This window comes from Balearica regulorum, chromosome W, assembly GCF_011004875.1.
Source record: "Balearica regulorum gibbericeps isolate bBalReg1 chromosome W, bBalReg1.pri, whole genome shotgun sequence".
Lineage (NCBI taxonomy): Eukaryota > Metazoa > Chordata > Aves > Gruiformes > Gruidae > Balearica > Balearica regulorum.
In genome coordinates this window covers 15,948,889-15,974,853 of record NC_046219.1, presented here as the reverse complement: position 1 = coordinate 15,974,853, position 25,965 = coordinate 15,948,889, and the positions used below count along the sequence as shown (strand labels likewise).

At 39.6% G+C, this 25,965-nt stretch overlaps 1 protein-coding gene across 1 annotated transcript in view; it reads right to left on the bottom strand.

Annotated features, from left to right (window-relative positions):
• LOC104637367 (excitatory amino acid transporter 1-like) overlaps nt 1–25,965 on the bottom strand; it is a 99,867-nt gene that overhangs the window by 4,951 nt on the left and 68,951 nt on the right. The window contains exons 4-9 of the mRNA XM_075739009.1: nt 22,158–22,362; nt 20,729–20,771; nt 10,107–10,402; nt 4,141–4,374; nt 2,455–2,649; nt 860–994 (exon numbers count right to left, since the gene is read on the bottom strand). Coding sequence (XP_075595124.1) covers nt 860–994; nt 2,455–2,649; nt 4,141–4,374; nt 10,107–10,402; nt 20,729–20,771; nt 22,158–22,362 — 1,108 coding nt within the window. The remainder of the gene's footprint in view (nt 1–859; nt 995–2,454; nt 2,650–4,140; nt 4,375–10,106; nt 10,403–20,728; nt 20,772–22,157; nt 22,363–25,965) is intronic.

Sequence of the window (25,965 nt, the reverse complement as noted above, 5' to 3'; positions counted from 1 at the left end):
TTTGGGTTGGAAGGGACCTTTAAAGGTCATCTAGTCCAACTTCAATGAGCAGGGACATCTTCAACTAGATCAGGTTGCTCAGAGCCCTGTCCAACCTGACCTTGAATGTTTCCAGGGATGGGGCATCTGCAACCTGTTCCAGTAATCATTTGAAGACATTACATTCTGATAATGACATGGGCAACTTCTTGTAGGGATCACTTGAGAAGACCGAAGGGTAAAAGCCTCTAGAAACTATAACTAATGAGGGTTAGACAAAATAAGAGGTTGGAGGAAATCTGCTTTTGATTTAGTTCCTGGACCTAAGGGATTTCCCCATATAGCTACAGGTGTCCATTAGTCTTTTACAGACAGAGGAATGGAAAAACTGAAGGGCAATACATTGTGGTGGCTGGATAAGAGAGTTACACAACTATTTTTCAATTCTGTATCCATGGGGTAGACATATGAACCTTTCCTAGATTAGATAGTCAGCAATGAACTGGGTTGGGTCTGAACCATCTCTGAGCCTGATTGATGGAAAGGTTTTCATTGACAGTCTATGAAAAATAGAAGACTAAAGCAATTCTTTGCTGATTGAATTACAGTGTGTCTGAAAGTTTTCTTAGTAACCTAAGAATCCAGGTTTCTAAGTAATCATTTTGCATGCAAGAGGAACCATCATTAAGTAACACCTCTCACCATCTGCTCTAAGAAAATACATTAATCACAAGAAATTGTGATTATTTTTAACACTTCTTTACAACTGCCTTCCACAGCAAAAGAAGTACCCCATTGATCACAGTATTGCCAAAATGTCCCTGGCTTTTGCACTTCTAAATATGGTCTAAGCCCTTAGTGACTCCATAAAATTACTTACAAGAACCAGTCCACTGCAATGATAAGAGTGATATCATCTGTAGGCAAACCTACTGATGTAAGCACAATGACCATGGTAACCAGTCCAGCTTGAGGAATCCCTGCAGCCCCAATACTGGCAGCTGTAGCTGTGATGCTGTGCAAAGAGATGACAAGAGCAATTAATTGACTTCCATAATAAACTCTCCTTATTATCTGGCAAACATTAAAAGCAGATATGAAGCAAGAAAGCATTTGCTCAGTAGTAAAGAAAAAGATGACCCCAATCCCTAATCTGAACGCTACACAGCTGCAGGGGAGTGTGGATCTTAATCCAAAATGTTTACACTAAACCTTTATCCAGAACCCTGGAGATATGATTTTGTTAGATGTTAAATCCTTTACTAGATGCTAAGGGCCAGACAAAAACATTATAGCTACATGCCCTCACTCATTGAACAAACTCACTCCACAAGCTCAAACATGTTAAAAGAAAAGCTGAGGAGGTAATTTTGTCCTGGCAAATCTAATGCAAGAACTTTTATTCTCTGTCCATCTCACTATAACTTCATGTTAGGTGAGGTATCTGTCCTCCAGCAGCTGACATTCATCCATCAGAAAACAGAAAGCTGCCAGAAACTCTGAATCATACAGTCTAGTAATTTATTAGAAATATGCTTGTTCACACCTAGTTTAGGAAGAATTTGTTTTGTCAGGTGACTTGTCAGAGAGCAGCTCTAGTACTAATGAATGTGGAACTATTACCTCGGAGTGTGAAGACAGAATTTTGCCTTCTGTTGATAAATACTGAATTAAGCTGGTGTTTTTATGGAGAGAAGCACTTCTGCTTGAAAATCTTCTACATTCCCAGTTTACCATATCTGAACTTTCAGTTTCAGACAGGAATACCTGTCTCTCTGTCTCTCTGTCCTACAGTGTCCCCCTCTCTCCTTGCTGACATTTCTTTCTTCTGCACATGTACCCATCACCCTTTTCTCTTAAACTGAGTAACATAATAAAGTAATGCAAATCAATTATCATCAAGTGGTACTTAGTGGGTTGTTTGCTGTTCTATTTCAAACATGAAGGCTTGTGTGCTTGAAAACATACCTATCTTCTCCACCTCTATCAGCTGGTGTAATAAAAGGTATTATTGCTCCTTACGCAACTTGCTCTACTTGTATCCTGAGACCATCATGACTAGGAAAACACTACGACTCCTAGCATTAGCACTGTACCATGCCACTGTGATGCTCTTACGCTACTGCTTTGTACATGCATTAAAAACTATCTGGTACTGATTGTAAGTTTACAGCTCCCAAAAGCTCCATGAGTTCTTAAGAAAGAAAATTTAAGTCATTAAAAATTGTTCTTGTTGACTCTACTAAGTCCAGTGATAGGTGTATCATGCTACAATTTTTTAAAGGTTTATCTAATGGAGAATATGTGCTGGGGGGCCTCTTCTGTGCAGAAGATGTAAATCATTACAGTTATTCAGCTACTGTAGTAGTTCTCAGTTTTAGCTCTAGATGCTTTTGTTTAATCCCACATATCACAGCAAGAAGGAGTCATCACAAAGGTGCTTTTATTAGATGTAGGTAATAATGGCTTCTGTACCTGATTGTGATAATCTGTCCAAAGTTCAGATCAAAGTTGTTAACCTGTGCAATGAAAATTGCAGCCAAAGCCTCATATAAAGCAGTTCCGTCCATATTAATTGTAGCACCAACTGGGAGTACAAATCTTGTAACTCGTTTGTCCACTCCATTTATTTCTTCTAAACACTTAAATGTAACAGGTAGTGTTGCAGAACTGAAACAAAAAGAAAGAAGGTAATACATGATATAAATTCTACAAAGAGGGAATGAAAAGAATGTCATGCTTTGTGATGACAAGATAGATTGTTCTAATTGTCTTAATTTGTATGTGATCTACCAGAATACTTTTTTTAAATGCCAAGGTTGGATTTAAACACTTCTAATGATGGTGGTTCTCCTGATGCTCTTGGAAGGTTTTTCCAATGGTTAATTACTGTCACTCTCTATGTAGTCCCTAGTCTGAATGTGTATAACTTCAGTATTTTGTCAACAAGTCTTGTTATACTTTAGCATGCTAGGCAGAAGAATCTATTTAAAAATTACTGCTTCCTGTTTTTTATGTCATCGAGTTATGATTGAATCACCCCTAAGCATTGTTTTCCTGAATTTATACAAATTGAGCTATTCAATAAACAGCATGTTTTCTCATCTTTATTTGCTGGGTCCCTTGGAAAGGGCATTCTGATGAATGTTTACATTATTTTACCACTTGTGGGTTAACCCCGGTAGGCAGCTAATCAGCACACAGCCACTGCCTTCCCCCCTCCCCGAGTTTATTTTCTCTTAAACTATGTTGACTGGCATTAGTTATATTATCTTCCTTTTAAAATCATTATTAATCAAATTTGCAAGGACTGTCATTAAAATTTCAAATGTGAAATTAGTAATTGTCCCTCTCTACCCATTAATATACTGGTATAATTTTTTTAAGTCTTAAAGAGCTTTTTTAGTGATACAAAACTTAATCAAATTCTACATTAATGGTCCCAATAGTGTCTCATCCAGATCTTCAGAATAATCCCAAACACCAGTGTCTTGAATTTAGTTATATGGAATGGCTGACTGAAAACATCTGTCTTTAGGAGATGCTTTTTAAATCTATTAAAATGGAAGGTGTTTTATGAAAGGTCATGTGGTGTAGAAATACATATTTGATTACAATAATGATTTTTTTCACCATAGACTGAAACAGGTTTTTTATTCATATGAAGTCCCTATGATTTCATCAACAAAGAGCAAAAAGGGCATTTCTATTGCATTTCTGATATCCATCATTGGCTATCAGGATTTGGAGCACAGAACGTCACTTGCCAAGAAAAGCTCTCAAGCACTCTCAGAATCCCTTCTGAACCTTCCTGTTTGCTGCTCCGTTTTGCCACACACAAACATAAAACTTCCCTTGCCAGCAGCATCCTTTACAAACTACTTACAAATCTCAAACACCAAGGCTAATGAGTCACAAGGGTTCCACCCATACAGTCTACATCACCAAATAGACCTATTTCATCTCTGTTCAAGGGTTTTCATAGAAAATAGACTTCAAGTCAATATAATGATAATAATCATCTCTGTCGGAGAGCAGCAGAACTGAAATAAAGTGCCCAAGTGAATATTTGAATATGGAGTTAACCAATTACAATAGGCAAAATTGTTTCTCAAACGAATAATATTATAAAAAATATGGCCATAAAATATTGTATTATACCTGGAAGATGTTCCCAAAGCTGTGACTAATGCCTGGATTAGGCCTGCAATAAATACCCAAGGGTTCTTACGAGTGATCAGGAAGTAGAGAAGAGGTAGGACAATGACAGCATGAATTAGTAAACCGATGATAACTGTTACAGTATACATGGCAAGCTGACCACCGATCATACCCATATCTTCCATCTCAACAATTTTTCCAGCAATCAAGAAGAGGATTCCAAGTGGAGCATACCTGCAAATAAGAAATCAAATTAGTATTGCACTCAGCAAAGTATGCATGCATGAATGTAGGATTGTGCTGGTTTTGGCTGAGATATAGAGTTAATTTTCTTCATAGTAGCTGTGAATTGGGGCTGTGTTTTGGATTTGTGCTGAAAACAGTGCTGATAATACAGGAATGTTTTCATTATTATTGAGCAGTGCTTACACAGAGTCAGGGCCTTTTCTGCTTCTCATACCTCCTCACCAGCAGGATGGCTGGGGGTGCCCAAGAAGTTGGGAGGGGACACAGCCAGGACAGCTGACCAAAGGGATATTCCATACCATATGATGTCATGCTCAGCATATAAAGCTGGGAGAAGAAGAAGGAAGGGGGAGGATGTTCAGAGTTATGGTGTTTGTCTTCCCAAGTAACCATTATGTGTAATGGAGCCCTGCTTTTGTGGAGACAGCTGAACACCTGCCTGTTGATGGGAAGTAGTGAATTAATTCCTTAGTTTGCTTTGCTTGTGTGTGCTGCTTTTGCTTATTAAACTGTCTTCATCTCAACCCATGAGTTTTCTCACTTTAACTCTTCTGATTCTCTCCCCCATCCCACTGGAGGGGGAGTGAGCTAGTGGCTGTGTGGTGCTCAGATGCTGGTTGGGGTTAAACCACGACAAGGATTTTGCTGGTAGAATGACTATAATTTTTCAGAAGCAGCTGAGTTTAACTCTTTAACTCTTAACAGTTTAACCTGGATGAAACCACAGCAGTGAATGTTTCTGATAGGCTCTGTTGGATTCAGGATCTGGTAAGGATTTCAAGAAGATGTATAGCATGTCTTTCAGACACGTAGGGAGATGAATTCCCTTTGGAATTCAAGCGTCAATTAAAAGCTAGTTTAGCCAATTCTGTTATAATTATGCCTGTATGAACAAAGGCTCAACCAACATAGTTGGAGACTATGCCCAGTTCTATTCTCCCTCCAGCATTGTTTCCCATGTTGTTGGGGAAGGAACTGACACAGAAGGCTAACTTCCGATGATTTCAAGCTGCTTCTGCCCATGCCCCATTTTATCCAGTGGGGCACTGGATAAATACTTTAGCATGAAGACATCTATATGACAGAGGTTAGCTGCATTGTGGGGCAGCACCAAAGGTGGTATAATCTGCTTTTTCCTATCGGCAAGCACAGCTACAGATGAAGAAGGAGCTAGTGCTGAGCATAAATCTCTAACATAATCTTGCTGCAGCTGGACTTTTGATACAGCCTTATTTTCATAAATGTCCCCTTGTCTTTTTATACTAAGTTACCACAGAACAAAATTTATCCAGCATATCTCCAGGGAAACCTCTGTGCTTGATTACCTCTCTGAAATGTCTGTACACCAACATGGGGAATAAACAGGAAAAACTAGAGGTCTGTGTGCAGTCGCAGGGCCATGATCTCATTGCAGCTACAAAGATATGGTGGGATAGCTCGCATGACTGGAATGCTGTCATGGATGGTTATCCAATGACAATGGGATGCAATCCCAAGCAAAACCAGAGGCTGGGCAGAGAATGGATTGAGAGCAGCCCTGAGGAGAAGGACTTGGGGGTATTGATTGATGAGAAGCTCAACATGAGCTGGCAGTGTGCGCTTGCAGCCCAGAAAGCCAACCGTGTCCTGGGCTGCATCAAAAGAGGTGTAACCAGCAGGTCGAGGGAGTTGATCCTGCCCCTCTACTCCGCTCTTGTGAGACCCCACCTGGAGTGGGGAGTACTGCATCCAGCTCTGGGGGCCCCAGTACAGGAGAGAGACATGGAGCTGTTGGAGCGAGTCCAGAGAAGGGCCACAAAGTTGATCGGAGGGCTGGAGGGCTCTCCTATGAGGATAGGCTGAGAGAGTTGGGATTGTTCAGCCTGGAGAAAAGAACACCTAATTGCAGCCTTCCAGTACCTAAAGAGCACCTACAGGAGAGATGGAGAGGGACTGTTTATCAGGGAGTGTAGTGACAGGACAAGGGGTAATGGGTTTAAACTAAAGGAGGGTAGATTTAGATGAGATATAAGGAAGAAATTCTTGACTGTGAGGGTGGTGAGGCACTGGAACAGGTTACCCAGGGAGGTTGTGGAGGCCCCATCCCTGGAAGTGTTTACGGCCAGGTTGGATGGGACTTTGGGCAATGTGGTCTAGTGGAGGGTGTCCCTGCCTGCAGCAGGGGGGGTTGGAACTAGATGATCTTTAAGGTCCCTTCCAATCCAGGCCATTCTATGAATCTATGATTCTATGTACTTCTGAGGAAAGACAGGTCAGCAAGGCAAGGTGGTAGAGTTGCTCTTTATGTGAGAGAGCAACTGGAATGTATGGACTTCCACATAGGGCTGGATGAAGAACAAGTCGAGAGCTTATGGGTAAGAATTAAGAGGCGGGCTAATATGGGTGACACTGTTGTGGGTGTTTACTACAGGCCATCTGATCAGGAAGAGGATGTCAATGAGGCCTTCTATAGACAGCTGGAAGTAGCCTCACAATCACAGGCCCTGGTTGTCATGGGGGACTTCCACTACCATGATATTTGCTGGAAAGGCAACACAGCCAGGCACACTCAGTCCAGGAGGTCCCTGCAGAGCATTGATGACAACTTTTTGACACAGGTGGTGGAGGAGCCCACGAGGAGAGGTGTGCTGCTGGACCTTGTACAAACAAACAAAGAAGGAGTGGTCGAAGATCTGAAGGTTGGGGGCAGTCTTGGCTGCAGTGACCATGAGATGGTGGAATTCAGGATCCTGCGTGGAAGGAGCAGGGCAATAAGTAGGATTACAACCCTGGACTTCAGGAGAGCTAACTTTAGCCTCTTCAAAAACCTGCTTGGGAGAATCCCATGGGTTAGGACCCTAAAAGGTAGGAGGGCCCAAGAGAGCTGGTCAATATTCAAGCACCACTTCCTCCGAGCTCAAGATCGGTGCATCCTGAAGAATAGGAAGACAAGCAAAGGAGGAAGGAGACCTGCATGGATGAGCAAGGAATTCCTGGAAAAAAGCAAAGGGAAGAAGGAAGTTTACAGAATGTGGAAAAAGAGAGTGGCCACTTGGGACAAATATAGGAATATAGGGATGCAACAAGGAAGGCTAAGGCCCACTTGGAATTAAATCTGGCAAGGGATGTCAAGGACAACAAGAAGGGCTTCTTCAAATATAGCATCAGCAAAAGGAGGACTAGGGAAAATGTGGGCCCGCTGCTGAATGGGTGGGTGCCCTGGTGACGGAGGATACAGAGAAGGCAGAGTTACTGAATGCCGCCTTTGCTTCAGTCTTTACTGCTAAGGTTGGCCCTCAGGAATCCCAGACCCTGGAGGTAGGAGAGAAAGTCTGGAGAAAGGAAGACCTTCCCTTGGTTGAGGAGGATCGGGTTAGAGAACATCTAGGCAAACTTGACATCCACAAATCCATGGGCCCTGATGGGATGCACCCACAAGTGCTCAGGGAGCTGGCAGATGTTATTGCTAGGCTGATCTCAATCATTTTTGAAAGGTCATGGAGACCAGGAGAGGTGCCTGAGGACTGGAGGAAAGCCAATGTCACTCTGGTCTTGAAAAAGGGCAAGTAGGAGGACCCAGGAAACTACAGGCCGGTCAGCCTCACCTCTATCCCTGGAAAGGTGATGGAACAGCTTATTCTGGGGGTTATCAATAAGCATGTGGAGGAAAAGGAGGTTATCGGGAGTGGTCAACATGGATTCACCAAGGGGAAATTATGCCTGACCAATGTGATAGCCTTCTATGATGGCATGACTGGCTGGGTGGATGAAGGGAGAGCAGTGGATGTTGTCTGCCTTGACTTCAGTAAGGCTTTTGACACTGTCTCCCATAACATCCTCATAGGCAAGCTTAGGAAGTGTGGGTTAGATGAGTGGACAGTGAGGTGGGTTGAGAACTGGTTGAATGGCAGAGCCCAGAGGGTTATGATAAGCGTCGCAGGGTCTAGTTGGAGGTCTGTAGCTAGTGGTGTGCCCCAAGGGTCAGTGCTTGGTCTGGTCCTATTCAACATATTCATCAATGACCTGGACGAGGGGACAGAGTGTACCCTCAGCAAGTTTGCTGATGATACTAAGCTGGGAGGAGTGACTGACACACCGGAAGACTGCACTGCCATTTGGTGAGATCTTGACAGACTAGAGAACTGGGCAGAGAGGAACCTAATGAAATCCAACAAGGGCAAATGTAGGGTCCTGCATCTAGGGAGGAATAACCCCAGACACCAGTACAGGTTAGAGGTTGACCTGCTGGGAAGCAGCACTGCAGAGAAGGACCTGGGAGTCCTGGTGGATGACAAGCTCTCCATGAGCCAGCAATGTGCCCTCATGGCCAAGAGGGCCAATGGTATCCTGGGGTGCATTAAGAAGAGTGTGGCCAGCAGGTCGAGGGAGGTTATCCTCCCCTTCTACTCTTCCCTAGTGAGGCCACATCTGGAGAACTGTGTCCAGTTCTGGGCTCCCCAGTTCAAGAAAGACAGGGAACTACTGGAGAGAGTCCAGCAGAGAGTTACAGGGATGATTAGGGGACTGGAGCATCTCTCTTATGAGGAAAGGCTGAGAGAGCTGGGTCTGTGTAGCCTGGAGAAGAGAAGACTGAGAGGGGATCTTATCAACACTTATAAATATCTATCTTCTATCTTATAAATATCTAACTTCTTTACTCTGAGGGTGACTGAGCACTGGAACAGGCTGTCCAGAGAGATTGTGTACTCTCCCTCTGCGGAGATATTCAAAACCCACCTGGACGCAATCCTGTGCAACCTGATCTAGGTGATCCTGCTCTAGCAGGGTGGTTGGACTAGATGATCTCCAGAGGTCCCTTCCAACCCCTACCAATTTGTGAATCTGTGAATCTGCGAATCTCAATTGCACTTTTAGCCATCAAATGCATGTAGAAATGTCTCAGAAGTAATAATTGTCATCCACTGCTTTTTCATGTTAAGTGAGCTTGTAAAGAAGGAGGAAAGAATTTTGCTTTGTATAGATGTTTCCTGGCAGAACAGAATTTTACTTACTGGAAAAAAAATATACTTATTTTTAATTTTGTATCTTGTACTACAACATATGTGTGTATGCTCTTAGGTAGTTTTTTATACTTTTGGAATTGATTTGTTTGTTGTTTGTTTTTTTTTCTGTAGTAAAGAAAACAAGAAGATATATTTTCATAAGTAACCTTCTACCTGACAAATAATGAATCTTCATTGTTGAAAAGACTTCATACTTAATGTTTGAAGGAAAAGATATGGGCTTTATTTACCTGTTGAACACAATAAAGGAAGTGCAAAACTATGTGTATCTGTAAGCAGTGCAGCTACAATGCAAGGAACTGGTTGTGTTGGAAACTAATGATAACAAGGTTTGTTTTCTAGAAATAAAATTATGGGAGAGGTTTGTTTTTTTCCTTTATTGAAGTCAGAGTAGATTATAAGGAAACTTTGATAGCATACTCTTGTGATCGCTGTCTTTATGAGGACATAGAATGACTTTGTATAAGCTTAGCAAATTCTGCCATATACCCTGATTTTTTCATGTCAAAAGCTAAACACACTGAAAGAATAGGTATGTTTGGGCAAATTATTGCTATACAGAATTACAGTTCTTCGGTTCATTTATGGAAAAAGCTACAAGGTAGTTAAGATCTTATTGTCTGACTTCCTGCCAAACAGACTTGCTATCCAGTGCATGACTGTGATGAAAAAATATTGTTAGTAACTCAATATGGAATTTATCAAAGAGGCACTTACCACATGATTAGAGCTACCAATCTCATGATAGCCTCATTTAGGCTATCAAAGAAGTCTTTTAATGCCTGACCTTGCTCCTTCATGCTTCCAATTACCAGGCCAAAGCTTATTGAGAAAACCACCAAGCCAAGGGCATTCACTCCATTTACAGAACCTGGAACAGGAACTATTTCCTCTTTCATTCGGGTGAGGGTTTCCATTGCTTCTGACACACTACTTAATATGGAAGCCACTGTGGATGTGTCATTGGATGAAATATCTACTTTAAACATTCTCTTTTCATAGTTAGTTTTGAACTGGTAAGACAAAAAGAAAAGAAATGTAGGAATTCTGTGAATTATCGCAAACAAAGGTAAAAATCACACATTAAATTGCTAATTACTATTGTAGGACATTTTAATTCTTTGTGTAATATTTGTTGGTAGAATATACTTTTGTGAAAACCTAGCTTTCCTGAAAGCAACAAAAATCCATATTAACTTCAAGAGCTAAAGTTTCACCTTTAGCTTCCAGAACTTGCTTTCTCATATGTCAAAATCAAAGATGCAGATTTGTCATGCTCATGAGTTTTGTGATGAAACTATTGATTCTTAGTTTGCAATTTTATAAATTGTTATTTTTCCCAACTGTTAAAAAAATAGGCCTTTTTTGGCTACTTGAAACATTTTCATGTGCTTTGGAGTTTCTTTACTTTTTCATCTTTTTGAATTAGAAAAAATTAGAGTGAAAGTAACTGAAATATAACATATCTCTTTTTTCCTTTGCTATGGCAAAGCCATATGTTTTCTCTGCTTTGCAGTAATAAATCACCACTTAATTAAGAACAGGGTTCTACCTGAAATGGTTCCATTATGGAATGGGCAAATCAATTTCAAAATCTCAGTATGTTCCTAAATGTCTGCTTTGAAAACCAGTCTTTCACCATCTAATACTTTTACAAAGAGAAATGTGTATCCTGAATATTTCTCTCTGGGCTCAAAAAGCCCTGCAGTCCTGTCCTGATGATTAAATTATTTTGAGCAAAGAATACTAAATATCACTAGTAAAATGTTTCTAATATATCTCAGAATGCTAAATACCATATTAAAGCAATGGGATGCTGCTGTCAAGGTTATTCGGGAACTTTGGATTTTTATTCCTTTGGGCCTGTCAACAAAAAAAACCCCAAATATTAAGTCCAGGAGCCGTAGTATTATTAGTAATATTTGGAGACTGTTGCACACTCTGAAAGTATTTGAGTGAAACGGAATACTTACTTATGAGTAAGATGGGAAACCTGAATATCAGCATCTAGCAATACTGACCTAATTTTCTGTTATTTTCCACACCTGAATAGTTTTGATGCACTCCTCCCACATATTTGCTGTATCCCCTGAAGGCTTTAGGTCTTTCAGAACTTCAAGTAAAACTTGCTTAGAGGAGATTTATGGAAAAATTCTGAATAAGATGTAGCAGAACAAATCTCCATGGAGGTTAGATATTCTTGAGTTTTAAATGAAATTTGCAAGTTTTAAGACTTGGGCTGTGGTTAAACAGCTGAGGTGTTCCAACAGTTGGCTGACACAGAAAAACACAGTTCCACTACCTCACCCCCTCCCATCCAACCTGTGATGATTTCTCCTCCGTGTCAGGTCTAGTTTGATCTCTCCATGAGCCAATTGGCAGAAATCTTATCAAGCGAAAAAGTGGCCATTCTTTGGTAAAGGCTATGGAGGGGACTCAGCTCACTGAGGAATCAGATGAATGCCAGAGAGGGCAAGACACTGAGACTGGGACTATACAGCCAGGGAAGGAGGGATGGGATTGCCTCTTTAAGTGACAGAGAGGTATTAGAGTGGAAATTATCTACAAGTTATCACTGAAGGGATTTGATTTCAGTCGTGACAGGAGATTAAAATACTGCCTAACACTGTACATCAAACAATTTTTTTTTAAAAAAAAGTGTGTTCGTATGATAATTGTGTTATATGTATATGTTTATTAATGTTTTAAAGTAAAAAAAAAGTTAGGTAAAAATTCCTTAATGCAAATATCTGAAGGGTGTAATTATGCTGGACTTGTGGGCATGCAGATTAGACAAACATAAAAAAGCAAGTTGCCTAATGAAGATTGGAATTACAGCCTAATTTCCTACCACATTTCCTATTCATTTCCTACTTTCCCTAGACACATCATAACTGACTTTGTCCTGATTCTCCTCCATTACCCTCAGGTCCTTCTCTCATTCCTACCTATTTGACTGGGTCAAAAGCAACACATGATATGGCTATTAGTGTTAGATGTGTGCTGCCTGGCTGAGTGGCTGCTGCCTGTTGCAACAGGTTAAGAGTTAAGTCATAAATCTCTTTTCTTTCAGTGACAGCACAATTTTGATTTCTCTGAGACTTGCCCCTCCTCCCTCCTCCATCAAATTAGGTTGGAATTGTCCATTGGGCTAAAGAATTACGACAAGGGACTGAGAAAAAGTTGGGCAGCTACAGAGGAGAAAGCACAATCACATTAATTTTCTTACCTTTAAAAACCCGGTTAGAAATAATTTTAGGTTATAATAAGCATATTCTTTCTTTTTTGTGCTGATTCTGGAATTCTGTCACAGCAGAAGGATGCCTTTAATCCTTTATTAGTTAAGTCTCTTTAGGGATATAATATGGATTTTAGGACCTCACTTAGCAAAGTATGTTTTTGTTTCAGCTACTAGACTGGTACACAGAGATGTAGCTCTTATCTGTTGACTCATCCTGTTAGTCAAACTTAAGTATTCAGAAATGTTAGCTTTAGGCTAGGGAGAATAGTCTTTCTAGAACCCTTTCCAGAGTAGTGGAGAAACAGTTTATTTAGAGTGAGATTCAAAATGGCAATCTGAGCAACAGGAATCAGAGCAACTTTATTTGCTCTGAGACAGTCATTTGAGCTAGTTTTTCTTTCATTGTTTCTAAATGAGGTTAAGAATAACTTTGTGGATGTGTCTGTCATCTTATGCTCAAAGTTGTCTATCAAAAGTCATGAGAAGGTTCCTGGTGAGGCAAAAGAAATTAGGGAAAATCAAATATGGAAAATGCAAAGGAGATATCTACCAAGGAAAAAGTGTAGGTTGAGGTTTATTCTTGTTAGTGCTTTTTCAGATGACACTTAAGGCAAAATACAACACTGCTTGACCACCACAAAACAAATGTTCTGTGTGTGGAATGGTGAAAAAGCCAACTGTTTATAGGAAGTGACAGGATGAAAGAGCACCTTCAAGAGGATAGAAAATGTCAAAGGTTTTGAAATAGATGAGGTAATAGCAGAGTTGACTTACTACTTTGCAGAGAAACTGGTGATGGAGATAATTTTGTGAGCTTTTATGCAGATCTCTACTGTATTTTGGTGGGAATCAGAGTTATCAGCTGTTCATTTAGCTCAAACTGACATTTTAATATCACACTGCGATTCTGCAGATCCTTGTTCTTTTGCAACATTTAGTAATGGAAGAAATTAGACAAAGAAAACCTGCTTATATAACACATTGTAGGCTTAAGCATCTCAGAAGAGCTGGTTATGTTTTACTAGAAGTCCACCCACCTACACTGATAATCTGTGATGGGCTAGACAACATCACTGAAGTCCTGTCATTTCTGAGAATGTTTGGTGTGTTTTGTCTCCAGGCAGAGGTATTTTTGCCTGGTAAGATTTTAGATGCAAAATATTCATAAAATTTTCCTTAAGTTCATGTATAGAAATGAGGAACTAGCTAAATATTATTTGATACATATTAATACTAATAGCTTTCTATTAACAATCTTATCTGCAAGTAAAATATAAAAATAATGGCATTTCTGGACTTTGTTACATGACACAGTGCTAATGAACAACTTTAAAAGGAATTTTAATTGTTATCTCATTATGAAATAGACAATATATTTACTTTCTTGCATAATATAATGAATTAGTTGTTTACGCTTTTATTATTCTTTTGTTTTCATTAGTAGTACAAGATACCCACAGCCATTTGACTTGAATATATTGCATGACTTTTTAAGAAGCAGCATTATACCATGGCAGTAGCACATTCCAGTGATTAACTTGCAGACAAGGTAATTGCATGGGTAATTGCTCTGAAAACTCATGATTTACTGTCAGTACTCTGAGATAGTATGATTAGCAATGTCTGTGCTAAGTCACTATGGTGATATAATTTTTAGTGAATGATGATTTTAAAAGCAACAGGTTTGCTTAAATGCAAGCCTAAAAAAATGAAAATAAATTAAAATAAGGCAGTGATATCTCATCTTCCTGATTCATTTTTTCTTTCCTTTCCATATGGACATATGTGAAAGCATTCTAAATTGTCTGCAGAATAGCTGATGGCACAGGTTAAAATATATCTTAACTAGCCAAAACTATCACAAGGAATAGACAGCATATATTGGTTAGTATTCATGTCTGGATGTGTGATTAACACTTCCAATCCCCTTGATAAGAATGAGTTCAGGAAAGAATATTAATTAAAAATAGCTCAGAAGAAATGCAGTCATCAGATGCACCTCTCTAGTTCTTTAAGCTTTGGCTGGCATCAAATTCCACCTATTCACAACAGAATGACCCTCCCCAAACTGTTAGACTGATTCTGCTTCTCTTGATGTCCCAAGTTCATTTGTGTTTCTTTTGGCTTTTGATATATCCCCAGAGCACAGCAGAAAGAACAAGCAGTTAAAAAGCAGTATCTATCTGCCTAACAAGCAGGCTGCTTACAACTGCTTAGTGCCACAATAGATAGCATCTTTGGATTTAGCAAAGAAAGAGAAATGAAGATATAATGGTTAGAGTTGAAAGATAAAACCAAAGATTTATTTAGATATCCCCAAACTGTGGGTGAATATAGAAGTATAGAGAAGATTTTGAACAAAGTAATCTAGTTTTAGGTAAGTGTGGAATATTTATCAGCAGTCTTTTCAGATTCTTCTGTTACTGAAAAAAAAAATAATCAAAAAAGCCCCCAAATGATCAGTGCATAGTGAAGGTAGCAACATATGTCATATGGAAATAAACAGCAGCAGAAAGTATGCTGTTCGAATTAACAATCTGCTGTTTCCAGTGATCCCTATCTGCCACTGATTTAATTGGAGGAGATCCTGATAGAGACATGGTGCTAACAAGACTTTGGTCTTTCACAGGGAGAGACAGAGCAACTAGTGGACAACAGTGAAGCTAAAGCCCAACATTTTCCAGATTATTCATCTTAACTTGATCTGCTAGGCAAGGATGGCTCTTTGTTCCCCTAGAATTTCCTGGGGCATGGGGCTGAATGCCACCAGCTAGGCCTGAAATGTTTTTTCCGATTCTCAGCTGAAAGGCTTGAATGTAAGGATTTCCTTAGCTTTCTCATGGTAGCAGGGGAGCTACAGGGCTGGCTTCTGTGAGAAGAGGCCAGAAGCTTCCCCCATGTCTGACAGAGCCAAGATGGACCCACTGCTGACCAAAGCCAAGCCAATCAGTGATGGTAGTAGTGCCTCTGTGATAACATATTTAAGAAGGGGTAAAAACTGCTACACAACAGCAGACAGAAGAGACGAGTGAGAATATGTGAGAGAAACAACTCTGCAGACACCAAGGTCAGTGAAGAAGGAGGGGGAGGAGGTGCTCCAGGCACCAGAGCAGAGATTTCTCTGCAGCCTGTGGTGAAGACTATGGTGAGGCAGGTTGCCCACAGTGGAGATATCCACCCTGCAGCCCATGGAGGACCCCATGCCAGAGCAGGTGGATGTGCCTTGAAGGAAGCTGTGACTCCATGGAGAGCCCATGTTGGAACAGGTTTTCTGGCAGGACCTGTGGCCCTGAGGGGGAACCACACTGGAGCAGTCCGTTCCTGAAGGACTGCACCCCATGGAAAGGAAAGGACCCACACTGGAGCAGTTCGTGAAGAACTGTAGCCTGTGGGAAGGACCCACATTGAAGAAGTTCATGAACGACTGTCTCCCATAGGTGGGACTCCACGCTGGAGAAGGGGAAGAGTGTGAGGAGTCCTCCTCCTGAGGAGGAAGGAGTGGCAGAGACAATGCATGATGAACTGACAACAACCCCCATTCCCTGTCCCCTTGCACTGCTTGGGAGGGGAGGAGGTAGAGAATTCAGGAGTGAAGTTGAGCCCAGGAAGAAGGGAGGGATGGGTGGAAGGTGTTTTAGGTTTGTTCTTATTTCTCATTTCCCTACTCTGTTGTTAATTGGCAATAACTTAATTTCCCCAAGTCGAGTCTGTTTTGCCCATGATGGATTGCTGAGTGATCTTCCTGTCCTTATCTTGACTCATGAGCCTTTTGTCATATTTTCTTTCCCCTTGTCCAGTTGAGGAAGGGGAGTAATAGAGTGGCTTGGTGGGCACTTGGCAGCTAGTCAAGGTCAACTCACCACACTTTCTCTCCTACAGGGGGTCCTCCTGGCTTCTGAGATCTACAATGGGGGAGCTGTTTTTGAGGGGAAGGGGCATTTTGTTCCACTATTCTTCCTGTTTCTGGGGAAGAAAATGTGCAAAGAAGGAGAAGAAGCAGGAAGCAGGAGCTTTGTTTGCCTCAGACTTGCTGGGAAAGAAGAACAAGAAAGGGAATCCAAAGGACCAGAAGACTAAATGAGAAGCAGCAGAAAATTTAGGAAGATCCTTCCTAAATGAATCCTAAGGTCCCAGTCTTCCTTCCTGGCTCTTCTTCTCCCAGCAACAATCTTATAAAAGCTTTCCAATCACCATCTAGAAGCCCGCTCCACCTTGGTTACCCCTCTCCACACAGCACTTCCATTTCATTTTGCAGGAGAGCAATTCCACATCTAGAAAACTAATTTTACTTCACTAAAATTAATTATATGAAGGAAAGTACAATTTTCCACATCTTAGTGTTACAAAATTTGAGTAATAGTTGATTTTTGAGGTTAAAAAACTTTGAAATTATAGTTGGTCCTGTGTGTTAGTGGAGCTGCTTTGAGAGGTGCTTCCTATTGATTGAGAAATAACAGGTTCAGAATTTCCTGTGAGTCCTAACACAGTCACTAGAGGACCTGTCTGCTGGCCATGGTGAGAAAGAAAGAAAAACCTTCCAGTGGGTTCCAGTGCGGATCTCTGCCAGGAAAGAAACCTGCCTAAGACAGAATGTGAGCACCTAATATATCAAAAGACGTGATTTGAATGTGGAGTGTATATGCCAGTGATGGTTTCCAGGTGTGAAAAGCTGTGGATCAGTATTACACCTTTGAGTGTGGACTACTATGAGTAGTAGTGTGTTTTGTGTTTGGGCCAGCAAACATGGTATTACAGAACCAGATTAGTGCCATAGGGATCATCCTTCTTCATAAATCTTCTGAGAAACATATGAAAAAACTGATGTAAACTTTTGAAAAAAAAGTTATGGAGTCAGATGTACAAAGTCATCTGGATACCTATGAATCTTACACATACTTGTTTCTCCTGTAAAATGTTTTTAGTGTAACAAGTGTGGTTCAACAAAATAACTTATGCCTAAAAATGTAGGTTTTGGTATCTGATTCAAAAGGTAATAGTATCAGTATGACAGATTTTAAATCCTAGTGCTTCAGTAAGCATATCTGCTGATCAAAGTCAGAAAAACTTTCATTAAACATTTCCTGTTTTTTAGAAGATCCCTTTAAGCTGTAAAGCACATGAGAAATACAATATACTTAATGTAAACAGAATCTACAGGACATCTTTCATAGGTTTAGGACTGCTAGTCACTGAGTTGAGCTTCCTGTTGCTGTAGGATACTTTATTGAATGAATTTTTCAAGCCATATCTTAAAACTGATGAGGTAGCTTGTTCCCACGACACCTAATTGAAGATTTTTCCAGGATCTCATCTTTTAGGTTATCCTGGTTTTGGCTGAGATAGAGTTCATTTTCTTTCTAGTAGCTGGTTCAGTGCTGTGTTTTGGACTTAGTAGCTGGTTTAGTGCTGGTCTAGTGCTACGTTTTGGATTTAGGATGAGAATAATGTTGATAACACACTGATGTTTTTAGTTATTGCTAAGCAGTGAAGGACTTTTCAGCTTCTCATACTGGCCTGCCAACGAGGAGGCGAGGGGCACCCAAGAAGCTGGGAGGGGACACAGCCAGGACAGCTGACCCAAACTGGCCAAAGGGGTATTCCATATGACATCATGCTCTGTATATAACTGGGGGGTGGGCCAGGAGGCAGTTGGGCTCAAGAACTAGCTGAGTATTGGCTTCAGTTGGTGAGCAATTGTGCTGTGCATCGCTTGTTTTGTATATTATTATTATTATTATTGTCTTCCTTTTTTGTCCTATTAAACTGTCTTTATCTCAACCCACAAGTTTTATCTTTCTTTTTTTTTTTCTTTTCGATTGTCTCCCCCATCCCACTGTGGGGGGGAGTGAGCAAACGGCTGTGTGGTTGTTTTAGCTGCCTGCCAGGTTAAACCATGACGTAGGTAATGAAGGCTAAAAACCTTACTAATTCCTACTTTAAATTCAGTCATAATGATTTCCATTTCTTCTTGTATAAACATTTTTCTTTATCTTATACAGCTCTGTTCCCACTTTATTTTTTGTACTTGAAAAGTTTTTAAAGCAAGCTTCTTTTTGCTTTATACGTTGTGCTCTTTTGAACAGCAGCTCCTCTTTCCATTGTGCTTATTTTACATTAGTCTTCCTTGAACATAATGACCAGAATATACCCAGTATTCCAGACAGTCACATTCTTCTTGTTTTATTTCCTCTCTTGGAGTTATGTCACCTAATATATCCTAGAGCTGAATTAGAGTGGTTTTAATTTAATTTTTTGTGATGATGACTTCCAATCTCAAAGCAGAAATTACAGTTGATTTCTAAATGTTTATTTCCCATGTGATGAAGAGCTACCAGGAGATAACCGAGTATGCCAATGTCTAGAAGAACCAATTCACTTTGTTCTTGTGACTTTATAGTGTTACAGTGTGCCAGGGACATACTACCTTCTTTGGTGTTTGTTAGATATCTCGATACAAAGTGCTTATACTTTCTTGTCATCTGTAAATTTCATTGTGTGCATCCTGTGGCAATGCCACTCATAAAAATATCAATTGAGATATGCCCTGTCCTTCAGCAACTTCCATTGCTATCTCCACAAATTTTACAATTGTCACAATAATCTTATCTCCTATTCAACTATTTCACTTCCTTCATATTAAAAACTCTGTTTTACAGAAGTCTAAAGAGACTAGATCCATTGCACTTCTGTGGCATCAAAAAAAAAAAAACCAAAAAAAGAAAATGAGCAATCTTGTGGAAGAAAGATGAAAGGTTATTCTGGTACAATCTGTTTCAGAAACCTGTGTTATTCTTTATCTATTTTTCATTTATTACTAAGTCTTTACTCTTTCCTTCAAGGTACTTGTATCCTTCAGTACAACCAAGATCAGGCTAATAGGTTATTAACTGCTTAAATCAATTCCTAAATCTTTTTGAAATTGCAATTTGAAAGGCACTATGGTTGCTTTCACCAGTTATAAATAATAACTTCCCAACTTGACAGATTTATTAAAAATACTTGCTTCTAGATCTGTAACTTTATGCCCTAATTATTTCATGATTTTGAAATAAAAATGATGTCATTCCCTGACTTTATTACATTAAATTCTTTGAATTTTGTTTCTAGTTTAGATACAGACTTTTGTATTTCCATATTGCTCTTCTGCATCACTGTCCTTACTGGAAACAGAGGCATAGCATTTGTTGGTTTTGCACCTGGGACTAGTTTATCTTGACCAAAACCTTAATCTAGAAAGTCACTGCTTTGTGTTGGTCTCTGTTTATGTAACTAAAGAAAATGTTACTGTTTCTTTTCAATTCTTCTGCAAGATGTAACTCAGCTGTACTTTGGAAAGTTTCTACTTTATCCTCTTGCTTCTTGACCTCCACATTCCAGCTTTTTTTAATTGCTACAGCAATAACTGGTAAATAATATCAATTCAAGATTGTCTGTGGGGTCAATATGAAGCAATTAGATTATGGCAATACACATTATAGGTTTCATTGAAACTATAATGTTCTCTTTTTAAAGGAGGAATGTAACTAATTACTATTATTTTCTCTGTAGAACAGTTAAGGTTAAGACCAGGCTAATGATAGAGGAATTTGGGAAGCAACATAGAAAGAACATTCCTGTGCACTCCTACCATAGGTGACAGGAAGTCCCCTAGTTTGATTTTGTTATTGATGTCCACAAAATTTTTGCCTCAGTTTCTAACCTATGCACATTTCCCACATGACATTCTTGAACATCTTCTAGTCTTTGTACAGATGGTACATATCTCAGTATCTCCCAATTTAACATAACACTGTTTTTGAAAAAGAAATTCTGTATTGACTTTAGTGAAACTTGCTGTTGACTTATGAATTTGACACTTTGAAAAAACTTATTTTTTGATTTGCTGTGCCAGGTGTGTTTTCTTCACTTATAGCAAACATTGAGACGATATGATTGAAAACAAAGCACAGATTTGGTTGGGGTTTTGTTGGTGACAGCTGGCAGGATATATAAGATTTGTTTCTGCTGTAAGTACATGATATTTCTAAAGAAAATACTATTACATTTCAATTTCTTACTTTATTATATGTTTTAGTTGGAAATAACAAAACATTTTTACCTGTTTAAAGCAAGCTTCCACCAGATTTGGAGGGAACATATTTCTGTGAAAAAGAAAGAAAATAACACGAGAAGTAATAAGACTCTAGTAATACCTTAAGTAGTGGCACAGCTAATAAAACAATTGACCAGCTAATTTTCAAAGGAATCCTAACACAAATATGTAATTGTGTATACACTGAGTAGAGCTTTGCATATAGCATTGGCCTGGTTAGCTTTATCAGGATGAAATGTAGTAGGGTTGGATAGATCCTGTCAATTGCAATATTATCCAATATTATATAGCAGGTCTGGTTATGGAGCAGAATATTAGCTAAATTATCAAATGAACAAAGCTCTGTGGATCAGTGTTGACTTTTAATTTTGTATTTATTAATGCTGTCTGAATCAGATGAATAAAAAAGTTATTAATATTTAATACATTTCAACAATTTTTGCAGTCACGTAGCCTAGTACATCATGACATTTATCACTTGATTTAGAGTCTCATCATGATTAAGAAATAAATATTTCTGAAGTTCGAGTATCCTTTAATAATAACACATACACATATAATTATATATGTGTGTGTATACTTGTTACATATGGGGATTTGCTTGTTTGCTTTCCAGAATGGTGACATTTCTGAGGGAATTAGAAGCACCCTAACTGAATAAATCTTGATGAATGTGAGTGCAAACCTCTTCATGGGTCTTTCTGAAGTCCCCCTTCCTGGCAGCATGACTCTTGGAGGCCTTTCTCCATGTCTCTGGCTTCTCCAAATGGGTTAGTGGAACATAAAATTTTGGTGGCTTTACCCATGGAAAAGCCCCCGAGTTCAAAACCTCAGGTTCCCTACTCCCTGGATACATCTGTAACATATTAGCTCTATAAGAGAGGCACTGCAGAGACTCTGAGCAAGGAGAAAACAAGCTTTTATATTTGTGCCCCTCTATTTCAAGCATTTTACTTGCCTATTCCTGGAATTTATTTACCATCCATACAATTTAACAAGGTTGAGTAGATGCACCCAGACTGGCAGATACAATTAAAAATTAAGATTAATAGCTAAATCAGGGATTCAAGTGAAGTGATAAAACTGTTGAAAGTTGCAAGTAAGGGACAGCAGAGGAATTTGATAATAAGGATTGTGCTATGGAAGGAGGAGAAAAGACCCATGCAGATAGCAGAACAGAAGTCTTTCTTTTGTGTGTGAAAGAAAGAATCTTTCTTTCTTTGAATATTAAAAGCAGTTTCTTCCCTTGCAACTGCCTGATTTGAAAATAAATCCATGTATTCTTTTGTAGCGTTGTAGGGGTTAGAGATATTGGTCAGAAATTTGGCTAATTTAGGCAGTCACTGTCTAAAATTCTCTACTATCCTTCTTGTGTGAATCTAAATATTATTGTTGTCATTATTGGTACAGAAAATGTGCAATATCATAGCCATACCTGATTAAATCAAGAAAGGCATCTGCTGCTGTCACTTGCACAATTTTGCCTTCTCTGTGCATGTTTTCTTTAGTACCTTTCCCAGGGTGGATGATGACCACAACGATTATACCAATCAGTACAGCAATGATCGTAGTACTCATGTAGTAGACTACAGCTCGGACTCCCATCTTCCCTGATGCTTTACTATCCAGGGCAGCAATTCCTAGTAAATTTAAGCACAAGTACATTCACCTCATACAGTTGTGAGTAAAGACTATCAACTCAGCATGATGAAAATGGTTTTGTGGGAAGAGTTTTAAAGCTACCCAAGGTAAGTTGGCCCTCTTGCAGCTTGTACTGCCACTGTCTTCCTATCCCCCCCTAATGCTTGTTATTACATAATTTTCTATTACAAGAGTTACAGCTTTCTGTGCTTTAACACTTGTTAAAAGCAAAGATTATTGGTCTGATGCAGTGTGTCACTCCCTATATTCCAGTGAGCTAATTCATGGTTGTTGATTAGCATAGTTACCATAGTCTGAAAAATGTACCTTAGAAATGTGCTGCACCAAATTTGTAATGGTAAGAAGGAAAACAGAGTACTCTCATGTAATGTTGATAATGTTTGCTACAATTAATGTGCATGAAGAGTTTTCTTCAATCCCTAATGGAATGACCTGAGTTTACCTCTGTCCCAAGCCATGGGAGTTTAAAATATATTAAATGCTGTTAACTTGTTTCAGAAAATCCTTACTATTGTATGAATAAACATTTAGTCTTTTATAAGCTTTGCAAAACTTGTGATGTTATTCCTAATTCTTGGCTTGTCTTAACGCATCTGATCTAATATGAATACTAGGGTGCTCAGTATAGCATCTGCTAAAGTATTTGTTCATGAGGTTGCACCAACAGGGCTGCACTGTGTTTTTTAAATGAAGGTGCAGTTCTGCCAGGGAGAGAGCTCTGAATTTCTGAGGAGTGTCTCATGAAGACTGTCAGAAATAGAAATGCTCTTTCTCCTTCCAAAAAGGTGCAGTTAGTGTTCCTCTCCTTAAAATGCCCCTTTGCTCCTTCTCCTTAAATTTTTAAGTAGTCAATAACTTCCCCATACTTCATCTGGAGGGCTACACCATCTGTCTCAAAACAGTGCTGGTGTTTCTTGTTGGAATCATGCTTTCAAAGTGCAGAATGAAGAAAGAGGTCAGGAAAAGATCTTTTTGCTTTATTATCTTCTCCTATATGGCACTGTCTAACTTTTGCGGACTGCCCACATATTTATCTAGATGCCATCTTTGAACATATAGAAGATAATGAAAGTTGCCTACCTTCTGCTCTGGGTACTTATCTCAGAAAAGAAAGCATTTAAAATAAGGCAAAAGGACTGTGTGAATATAAATAATATGGAAACATAAAACTAGAATCATGGCTTGGCAAAACTAAATATTTTCTCAAAATGCTTATCACTGTAGATATATCATACTTCTGTCTATCTTCTAAAGGAGGAAATATGTGCTACTGGAGTTACAGTGAAACTACTCTAGATAGTCACTGATGTAACTGGGATCAAGGCTATGTTCCAGGCTCTGATCAAATCTTCAAAGTATAAAACCAATCACATACCCTTTCATTTCAGGTAGGGTTTGCCTGTCCTTTTGGCAGAAGCAATTAGAGCCAGTAAGATTTGTACCCACAAAATGAATTGCAAAGGTTTATTATTAGGTTTGCACCCTGAATTGCTTGATTTATATGTGCCATTGTAGTGGAAGAACAAAGTGTTACAGGCACAGGAAGAAACCAAAAATGGAAATCCAACATTTGAAGCACTTGATCCTTCATTTCTCTGCTCAGCTTTTCCATCAGTAAAACTGGATGATAATGCTTGTGGTAAGTTTACATTTATGTTTTGAAATTCTGTGAGGAAAATGGTAAATACTAGCAAGAAATAAATAGCTATTTTTACAAACAGGAAGTAAATCCTATAGCCAGTCTTGTTGGTGGATGGAGTATTGCTTGGTTTTTCAGAGTCCTCAAAATAATGCAAATACAAAATAATGCAAATATAATTAACCAATGCATAAAAATAACGTTAAGAATTGTTGGAGTCTTTCAGAGCTGCTACTGAGTTGTACAATGTTTATATCAGCATTTGTTACAAATTTTATTTTTAAAGTATCAGTATACAACTTTAAAAAAGTGTAATTTAAAAAGTTAAAAATAAATGCATGCATACTAGTCATGTCAACTTTGTCTTTATATATTTTAATTGCTGTTTTATGTTCTTACTTACTATTTCTAAAGTAGCAGCAATGGACTGTGTAGTTTTTTTCATTTTAGCTAAGATCAACTTTAAACTTGGTTTACATCCTAAGTAGGAAAAGATAAATTTAACCTATATAGTTTGGTGAGAAGATTTGGAAATGCACAGATGTTAGTCAATTCCCAGTATCCTGCCCTTGCCAGGTAATAGATTCAGGACCAGATGCTGAGCACTGTCAGTCTAGAGGGTTCGCAGGCATATGTGCTTACTGCTTTAACCAAGCCTAATTTTCTTTGTACTCCACACTTGATACTAGGTTGAGTCTCCTACACTCCAAAGACCACCACAAAGGAGTCAGTGTAGGGTATATCTTACCACTAAAGATTGCTGTGTTGAAGGATTAGTGCTTGTGATCCTATTTCTTTCTTGGACTGATTTTGGGACTGAGTGGTGAACTGCGTGCAAGTGATATGTCAGGGAGCAAGAATTATGCTCTTTTCTTTATAAACTGCTTTCCAGCTTGGTTTCCTATTGTGCACTCTGGCTGTGACTACGCAGCCTCTTATTTTAGGTTGCTCAGTCTCATTTCTGCTCTTGCCTATCACGTAAATGACTTCTCAGCTTGAAAGTAGGGGACAGTAATTCCTCTCTTCTTGAGCTCTAACTGCTCATGGCATGTATAGCAGTAAGCATTCAAATCATAGAATCATTAAGGTTGGAAAAGACCTCTAAGATCATCAAGTCCAACCGTCGACCCAACACTACCATGTCTACTAAACCATGTCCTGAAGTGACACATCTACACATTTTTTGAACACCTCCAGGGATGGTGACTCTGCCACCTCTCTGGGCAGCCTGTTCCAATGCCTGACCACTCTTTTGGTGAAGAAATTTCTCCTAATATGCAATCTAAACCTCCCCTGATGCAACTTGAGGCCATTTCCTCTTGTCCTTTCACTAGTTACTTGGGAGAAGAGACCAATGCCCACCTCACTACAACCTCCTTTGAGGTAGTTGTAGAGAGTGATAAGGTCTCCCCTCAGCCTCCTCTTCTCCAGGCTAAACAACCCCACTTCCCTCAGCTGCTCCTCATAAGACACGTGTTCCAATCCCTTCACCAGCTTCGTTGCCCTTCTCTGGACACGCTCCAGCAGCTTTCCAGCCACTCTTCCCCAAGCCTGTAGCATTGCCTGGTGTTGTTGTGACCCAAGTGCAGGACTCAACACTTGGCCTTGTTGAGTCTCATACAGTTGGCCTCAGCCCATCGATCCAGCCTGTCCAGATCCCTCTGCAGAGCCTTCCTACCCTCAAGCAGATCAACACTCCCACCCAATTTGGTGTCACCTGCAAACTTGCTGAGGGCGCACTCAATCCCCTCATCCAGATCATTGATAAAGATATTAAACAAGACTGGCCCCAAGACTGAGCCCTGGGGAACACTGCTTGTGACCAGCCGCTGACTGGATTTAACTCCTTTCACCACAATTCTTTGGGCCTGGCCATCTATCTAGTTTTTCACCCAGCAAAGAGTACGTCCGTCCAAGCCATGAGCCGCCAGCTTCTCCAGGA